Source organism: Plasmodium sp. gorilla clade G2 (genome assembly GCF_900097015.1).
Source record: "Plasmodium sp. gorilla clade G2 genome assembly, chromosome: 13".
NCBI classification, from domain to species: Eukaryota; Apicomplexa; class Aconoidasida; order Haemosporida; family Plasmodiidae; genus Plasmodium; species Plasmodium adleri (nom. inval.).
In genome coordinates, this window is record NC_041705.1 from 1,603,289 (window position 1) to 1,613,093 (window position 9,805).

General features: G+C 17.8%; 3 protein-coding genes across 3 annotated transcripts; 1 reads left to right on the forward strand and 2 right to left on the reverse strand.

The window, feature by feature from the left end:
- On the forward strand, positions 1–1,266 carry PADL01_1342600 (conserved Plasmodium protein, unknown function; the record flags this gene model as incomplete). The annotated part of the gene is made up of 4 exons (XM_028683979.1): positions 1–693; positions 804–881; positions 994–1,023; positions 1,144–1,266. The coding sequence occupies 4 exons, from the start codon at positions 1–3 to the stop codon at positions 1,264–1,266; spliced, it is 924 nt and encodes a 307-aa protein (XP_028540104.1).
- A 240-nt stretch (positions 1,267–1,506) lies between these two features.
- PADL01_1342700 (UDP-N-acetylglucosamine pyrophosphorylase, putative) lies at positions 1,507–3,258 on the reverse strand (the record flags this gene model as incomplete). The annotated part of the gene is made up of 1 exon (XM_028683981.1): positions 1,507–3,258. One exon carries the CDS (start codon positions 3,256–3,258, stop codon positions 1,507–1,509), a length of 1,752 nt encoding a protein of 583 aa, XP_028540105.1.
- A 1,147-nt stretch (positions 3,259–4,405) lies between these two features.
- PADL01_1342800 (kelch protein K13) lies at positions 4,406–6,577 on the reverse strand (the record flags this gene model as incomplete). The annotated part of the gene is made up of 1 exon (XM_028683982.1): positions 4,406–6,577. One exon carries the CDS (start codon positions 6,575–6,577, stop codon positions 4,406–4,408), a length of 2,172 nt encoding a protein of 723 aa, XP_028540106.1.
- Positions 6,578–9,805: the final 3,228 nt, after the last annotated feature.

The window sequence follows — 9,805 nt, forward strand, 5'->3', positions numbered from 1 at the left end:
ATGTGTGATTTATTTTTAAATAGGAAAATAATATTATGTACGCTATTTTTAGTATGCTTAAAATTTCGTTATGTATTAAATAATGGAATTGTAAAACATAATCACTTCCATAAAAATGTTAATCGAGATGAGAAAAAGAAAAAAAATTTATACAGACAACCATTATATATATTAAAATATAAAATATATAATAATAAAAAGAAATTTAAATTAAATAACTGGTACAATTCTGATAAAAAAAGACCTGAAAGGAAACTAGAACCTTATGAATTAAATATAAGAAATGATAAAAAATTTCCAAAATATTCTAAGAAACCAGTTAGTCCTTCGTCTAATTTAAATAATTTTTCTCCATTTAAAAATATAATTAATAGTTTTCAACCAGTGGATCATGATATAAAAAATAAACTGAGAGAAGAAGGTTTTCAATTTGAAAGTGAAAGGAAAGAAACTAATATGTTTCCTTCATTAGATGAAATTATTAAAAATGGAGATCCATCAACTAATATGCATTTTTATAGAAGAAAGAAATTGAAGAGCTTATTATATAGTGACCCATTTAAGTTTGTAAAAGGTAGAAAAGTGGTAGAAAAATATAATAGAAGTGTACCTGAAGAAAAACGATTAAATTATGACATGTTCAGGTGTGATATATTTTATGTGCATTCGGACGGAACTATAATGAACATTGAAGTAAGCAAATAAAAAAAAATATATATTTATATATATATATATATATATATATAACATATGTGCTATACAAAATTTTAAATCGAAATTTTTATTTTTTATTAATATTATAGGAGGATAGACCACCATTTGATAAAAAATTGGAGGAAAGTGATAGATATAAAGAACCAAGATATATTATATCTACAGCGGTAATATGAATACTTAATAAGCAATATATATATATATATATATATATATATATATATATATATATATATATGTATATGGTTTTTTTTTTTTTTTTTTTTTTTTTATTTGCAGCCGGGACATGCCAAGAAAAATAACTTAAAGGTATAAAAAAAAAAAAAAAAATTTATTAATATATTTATAATATTTTATTTTTATCCTATTTTTCTTCATGTGCATATATTTCCTTTTAATTTTTTTTTGCATTATTTTATTGTTCCATAGATTGGTGATAAGTTCCCCATAATAACCGAAGAAAACAAAAAGAAAATATTCGACAATCATTTTGCTAGGCCAAAGAAAATGAGAGAACCATTAATATTGCCAGATGGAAGGAAAATACCATAAATGAAGGTTTTTTTTTTCACCCCCTCGATATAAATAATATATACTTTATATAAAATTAACGTAAATATTTTATTATATATTATGTACATATATATTGAAATATTTCAAGTTTTCTTTTTTTTTTTTTTTTTGTGACATTAAAAAAATATGTAAAACAAAATATTAATTATTTAAAAAAAATTTAAATTAAAAATAAAACATACATATATATATATATATATATTTATATATCACAATTTTTTATGAATTAATATTTCTTTCCAAAATATATGGAAGATTTATATCCTTCTGTTGTGGTAAGTCAAAAAAGAATGTTCCATCATAAGAAACAAGCGGAGATATTTCACAGAAATTTTTTTCTTCATTTTTATTATCAATAATATTAATATTTTTATATTGCAGCCAAGATTTATGTAAATTACTTAATGCTTTTTGGGCATTTAATATTCCGTAGTCGTTATTTTTATTTTTTATTGGATAAAATTCCTTATGCCTATTAACTTCTATGGATAAGATATTACGAGCATATTTAAAAATATCAAAAATGAAATATTCATAACAAAAAACTGTAGAATTAATTAGGTGTTCATTATTATCCTTAATTAACGATTTAATATCAACATAATCTTTTTTCCTTATTATTTTATGTAATTTTAATTTATTATATATTTTATTTTTTACAATGTGTTTTAAAAAATCTAGTGTAATTATATGATGACATATATTCCCATATTTAAATAATTCTTTATTATTTAAAATGGAATCATTTAATTCAGTATATTCACATACAGAAAATGTATTATCATTTTTAAATATACTGTCTTTATTTCTTTGATTATATTTTTTTATTTTATTTTTTACTTTTTCTTTTAAACAAAAAACACCCATCGATTCATTATCTTTCTTTTGGACGGATTTATTAGCTATATCGCAATTGAAGAATGAGCAAAATCCTATTAGTATTGGGTCTGCTATTTTATTTAATATATTATCAATACTTACAATTTGAATATATTTAATATTTTCTTTTATCATATGATCAATTATATTATATCTATCTAAAGCTTTAAAAATACATCCATTTCCTCCAGGATTTTCTAAAAAGACTTCTGGACTTGATAAAAGTAAATTATAATTCAAATCTGTTGAAAAATTATCACACTGTTTAAAAAATATTACTTGTTCCTTTTTCAAACCAAAAAAATTATTATTTTGTAAATATTTCACTATATTATCATGGGTAAAATTTGAGGTCATAATATAAATGTAAATGATTGGTTTTTTTTTTTCTTGATTTTTAAATTCATGTATATCCAAATTTATATTATATTTTTTAAATTTTGAGGCTTTTATATCGTTTACATTTATAATAGATGATCTGTTATGTTCACTTATATTATCATTATAAATATCATTAATATTATTATTATTATGTATATTATTATTTATGCCCTTTTTAATATTATCATTTTTGTTTAATGTATGGTACTCATTCATTTTATTAAGATATTCGTGTTTTTCATAGAGTGAACAATATTCCTGTAAAAATATAATTTGCTCAAAAAAATATTGTAAAAACGTTTTATTCATCAAAGGAGTAACTTCTAATAAACCTTTAGGATTATTTAATCCAAGGCGAGATCCTAATCCTCCAGCTAAGAATAAAACAGAAACTTCATTTTTTCTAATAATCTCTATACCTATTTCTTTTAACTCATTACATAAATTTTCTTTTTTGTATGTATTAATAAATATACTTCCATTTGGTGGTTTATTACAATTATAAATACTATCAACATCAATAAGTTCAGGTGGAGATATTAAATATTCTTTCTTTTCTTTATCTTCATTTTTGAATTTGTTCAAATTTTGTAAATAATGTTCTAAATCGTTAACATTTAAATTATTAAAATCAAATGATGGACACTTTTTAAAATACTCTAGTAGAAAATCTTGATTGTATTGTTCTAAGAGTTGGAAAACTTTTTGCATCCTAAATAGAAGAAAAAAGAAAAACACTAAATAGAAAATAGAAAATGTAAAAATAAAAGTAAATTCAAAAGTAATCGTAAAAAAAAGAAAAAAATAAAAAAATAATAAAAAAAGTAGGAATTATATTTTGTTATACACTCATAATTTATACATTTTCATAATTTTCTTGATATTAATTCATAATCGAATTATATTAAGAAATATTATTATAATATAAATGTTCATGATTATTTAGTCATTCATTCATTCATTCATTCAGCTATTACATCCTTAATTGCTATATTACTCATATATTATGGGTTAGAGACCCATTTTATTTTTTTCTGTCAACATGAAAGAATGTAAAGGATATATTTTTTAAATTTCTATATAATATAAACATATAAAATTGTAAATTATTTCTTTATTGTTAAAGAAAGAAATAAAGAAAAAAATTAAATAAAAATAATTAAAATTGAAAAAATAATACCGTAATATGCTTTAGTTTTTTTTTTTTATTTTTTTATTTTTATATATATAAAAAAAAATATATTTTAATGACATTTACCATAATGTGCAATAGTATTATATTGATTACATATTTATACACTTATAAAAGGTAAATATTAAAAGTATGAATTTTTTTTTATATGCTTATTTTTATTTTTGAACAATTCTATTAATATTTTAAGTTTCATCAAATAAAACAAAAAACGAAAAAAAAAAAAAAAAAAAAAAAACAAAAATATTTGAAAAATGTAAAAATCTAAAAAAGTTAAATAAAAAATTAAATAGAAATATATAAATTTTTTCTAAAAAATAACATGCAAAATATAGAGAAAAAAAAAAAAAAAAAAAAAAAAAAAACATATATATATATAATATACTATATAAAAATATACACAAATAGTTAATAATATCAATATAATAAAGAATCATAAACAATCAAGTAATGTGTATAAAAAAGTATTTAAAAAAAAATATATGTATTTATTTATTTATATGTATAATATTATATATATATATATATTATTTATTTTTTTTTTTTTTTTTTATAAAATGTGCATGAAAATATAGATTAAAGAAGAAAAATTAATATTTTACTATATATTTGTTATATATAATTATAAATAGATATAAAAATAAAAAGATTTAAAATTTCTTCATTTTATATATTTGCTATTAAAACGGAGTGACCAAATCTGGGAACTAATAATGATGGTCCAAGTTGCCATTCATTTGTATCTGGTGAAAAGAAATGACAAGAATTTAGAACTTCCCCATTTTCTCCTCCTGTAATTATATAAGAATCTGATAATGTAGCAGCTCCAAAATTCATTTTTTTCTCAGGTACTCCATTTAGAAATTGCCATCTTTTATTAAATGGTTGATATTGTTCAACGGAATCTAATATGTTATGTTCATTATCAATACCACCTACAACATATATTTGATTAAGATAATTAAAGGCTGCTCCTGAACTTCTGGCTTCTAATAAGGCATATGGAAATTGTTCCCATTTATTCATTTTTTCATCATATACTTCAATAGAATTTAATCTTTCACCATTAGTTCCACCAATAACATAAATTTTATTATCAAATGCAACACACATGGCTGATGATCTTGGGGTATTTAAGGGTGAAACTTCTACCCATGCTTTCATACGATGATCATATGCTTCTACATTAGGTATAATAGAAGATCCATCATATCCACCAATACAATAAATTCTACCATTTGACGTAACACCACAATTATTTCTTCTAGGTATATTTAAATTACTTGAAACAAACCATACATCTCTTAAACGATCATATACCTCAGTTTCAAACAAAGCTTTATAATCATAGTTATTACCACCAAAAACATATAAGAAATTATTTAATACAGCACTACCAAAATATGCTTTTTTAGTTGACATAGGTGTACACATACGCCAACACTGTTGACTAATATCTAATAATTCCATCGAATTTAAATATTCTACACCATCAAATCCACCTATACAAAATACTAATGGGAATGGTAAAAATTTAATACCATAAAATTCTGCTTCTTTTAATAAAGCTTCACTTTCACTTAAATCTTTTGGTATAGGTATAGTTAATGGATTTCTTAAGAAATTAAGTATAATTCTAAATAATTCACTATCTCTATCTAAGAATATTCTTCCTTGTTTATCTCTAGTTACATGATGTCTTCCACTTAATAATTTTTCTATAAAAGAATCTTTCTGCTGTGTTAAGGTATGTCTAGATGTTTCAAAAATAGCTCCACCAACATTTATATCAATCATAGTTTCGGTTGCAATATTTGCATCAACAATTTTTTTTTTATCATTCTCAAAATTTTTATATTCTTGATAATATTTTTCTTTTTCCAAATATAATACTAATTTAATTTTATCGATTTCTTGTAAAAATCTTAATCTTTCTTCATCAAATCGTTTCCTATGTTCTTCTTTTTCTTTTTTTATTTGTTTATAACCATTAGATATGTCAATATCTAATTTTTTTCTTTCATCATGTAATTTCTGTTCTTCAATATTTTTACGATTTTCTAATTCTTTATACAATCGTACTCTTTCCATTTCTAGTTCTTTTTTATCTTTATATAATTTATCTTTTTCTCGAATAAAATTCATTTGTGTTTTTTTTAACCAATTAATAAATGTTATTCTTAAATCACCTACCATATTTTCAAAATCACTAGCATCACTTAATTCAGTTTCAATAATTTTCTTTTCATAACTATCATTTATATTATTTGCAGTTGAAAACTTTTTTAAATTGCTTAATCCAGAATCATCATTTATAAGATTTGCTGCATCTAAAAAATTTTCTTTTTTGTTAGTATTCAAAATTGATGGGGAATTCATATTATTATTAATAAGATTATTAGTTATATTATTTGTCGTCAAATTATTATTATTTATATTATTATTATTATTTTCATTTACAATAGTATCTTTTTTTTTATTTAACAATTTATTTAAATATTTATTTCCTATATTATCTTTAGACATATTATTAAAAGTTCTCGATAAATTGCTTGGTAAGAAATCTTTTTTACTATCAAAGTTGGAATCTAATACACTCATATCAATGGATTCTAATAAGCTATCTTTCATATTTGCATAACTACTATTATTTAAAAGGAAACTATTATTTTCGGTTTTCTCATTCTTATCACTAGTTAAATTCATAAATGAATTTGAATCATTCTCGCTACTACTTCCACTTTTATCATCACCACTATTGCTGTTACCACCAGATTCTCTATCATAGGTCATAGAAAAATTAGAGATACTATTTGCTTTTGCTTTTTCTCCTTCCATCATAATAATTTAATTAATAAAAACATAATAAATAAATAAATATATCAATATATATATATATTTAATTTCTTGAAGAAATTATAACATGAACATTTACACTTTGATATATTAAAATTACTTCACATATATCTATATATTTTTTATTAACAGGAATCTTCTAATACGTCGTAATATTTAAAAAATTATTATAAATTTATATATATATAAGACATGGATAAACATATATATATAGTAAAAGAAAAAAAAAAATGTATACATATATAATAAAATACTAAACAAAATGATACAGAAAATTTATTAATATTATTATTATATATAACAGAATTTTTCTTCTAAATTTAATTTATAAAATATTTATAATATTATTTTATATTTTATATATAATATAATAAATCTATCAAAAATATATTAAAACAAATATTATATATGAATAAATAAATATTTATATAATAATAAAAATATATATATTTTTTTTTAAAATATTATGTTTATATTTATAAAAATAAAATATAATAATAATAAAAAAATAAATATAAAATATACTTTTATAAATAATAATATTATACAAAAAATATAATAATATTTAAAAAAAAAAAATTATGCATTATAAAAATAAAAAAATATTTTTTTCATTACATAAAAAACTCTATAGAAAAATCATATATTTTTTTTAAAAAAATTTTCATAAAATTATAATATATTTTTTTTTTTCTATATTTTTTTTTAATGTATGAATAATAAATTATTTTTCGAATTAATCAAAAAAAAAAAAAAAAAAAAAAAAAAAAAAAAAAATAAAAAATAAAAAATAAAAAATAAATTATATTATGTATAATATTATATGCATATTATATATAATATATATTAAATATTATAAAAGTATAGAAGCTAAAACATTATTATTTATTATATGCATAAATTAAATATATTATATATTTTTTATATTTATATATATATTATGCATATATTAATTTATAAAATAAATTTATAAATAATATAATATATTAATATTATCTGTACATCTAAAAAACATATTATTATATATATAGACAAAAAAAAACAAAAAGGGGTAAACAAATTTAAATAAATAAATATTCCCATATATTTTTGAATGAGAACAAACAAAAAAAAAAAAAAAAAAAAAAAAAAAAAAAAAAAAAAAAAAAATTATCCTATATGTTTCATTCTTTATGTATTTTTAATAATATATGAAATCTAAAAATATATTATATATATATTATATTACAAAAAAAATAATATATCAAAATATATTTATTAAACTCTTTTTAAATAAATAATAATTCATTAATAAATATATAATTATAAATATAATAAAATAACTTTTTTTTTTATATATTTCTTTTATTATATACCTTGAATGATCGTATTATTTTTTTCTGTCACGAATTCAACTTGGTATTTTCTAAATATAAACAAAATATTCCTTTCATATATAATAAAAATATAATTTGTATCCAAATAAGTAAAACATATAATAACATAGTTCAATATATATATGATATATATATATATTAGAAAAGTATTACAAAAAAAATATAGTACTATATAACATAAGAAAAAAAAAAAAAAAAAAAAAAAAGTATTTATAAATATGTCTGTTTTCTTAAATTTAATCTATGGTTTCATTATGTTGCGACAACGTTTTTTTTCCGGTTTCACATTATATAATTTATTTTTTATATAATATTTATTAAAAATGAAATAATAATTATATAAAAAGTTATGTATTATAACAAAGAAAATTCCAAGTTTTTTCCCTAATGTTTTTGTACTGTTATAATCATTTTATATTTATAAAAATGAAAATAAAAAAAAATATTATATATATATATATATATAAAGAAATACAGATTAATTCACGTATGCATGTATATGTAATATGCTATATATTATTATTAAAAAAAAAAAAAAAATTAAAAAATGAAAAAAAATATATATATATATATAATATTATATATAACAGAATTAGGAATAGAATTATGTATAATAATTTTTAAGAACAACATACCTTCCTTTATATTACAGAAAAAGTCCTAATATTTTGATGATATATTTATTATAAAATATATGCATTTGGTCATATATTTATTTTTTTATACATTATTTTATTTTTTTTGTTATCATAGAACTTTTATGTTGAACCATATCTATAATTATAATATATATTATTCGTGTGTTTAATAAATGAAAGAATATATATATATATATATATATATATATATATATATATATAATTAATATATAATTTATATATAATTTATATATGTATAAACTTTGCACACACAATTAAACTACAAAGGTACTTTCTATTTTTATAAAAATTACCCTTTGGTATATTTTTTTTTTTTTTGTATATGTTGTATATATTTTCATATTGTATTATTTATATATATTTAAGAACATTTCTTAAAAAATAAAATAAAGTACATAGAAATAATATACATACATATTTATTATTATTTTTTTATTTTTCTAAATTTATCATTCTATGTATATGTTTTCAACAGATTAAAATATTTCATTGTTTTTTTAAAATGAAAAAAGTGTAATTTAGAATTTGACGTATTTTTTTGATTGCATAAATATTATTATGAAATTGCAGAAAAATATAAAAAAAGGCGTACAAAAAAAAAAAAAAAGAAAATATTTATAATATATATATATATATATATAGGAATATGTGTTTGTTATTTATATTTGACGTTTTTTATTGTATTATATATATATATATATATAATCTACATATTGTAGTGGACAAATTATTTTATTTATTTTTTTTTTCTTCATGTATAAAGTTAGAAATAAAAAAATAGATCATTCGCATTTTAATAGTTTTAAATAATTCCATTTAACAAGAATTAAAAAAAAATATATATATATATATATATTTATTTATTTATATATTGAGGATTAATAAGAATATAAGCCCATTTATTAACGTCTACTATATATTATAAATAAGTATTAGTTTAAAATTAAAATATGTAATAAATATATATTAAGAATTAATTACAAAATTGAAATATTTTTATTAAAAAAAAAAAAAAAAAAAAGGAAAAATTTTTAAAAAATTGACAAGAAATAATTATATATAACTACCAAAAATAAATAAAAGAGAAAAATAATATGTAACTAAATATAGTTAAATATATATATATATATATATATATATATATATATATATTTATTTATTTATTTATAATTATA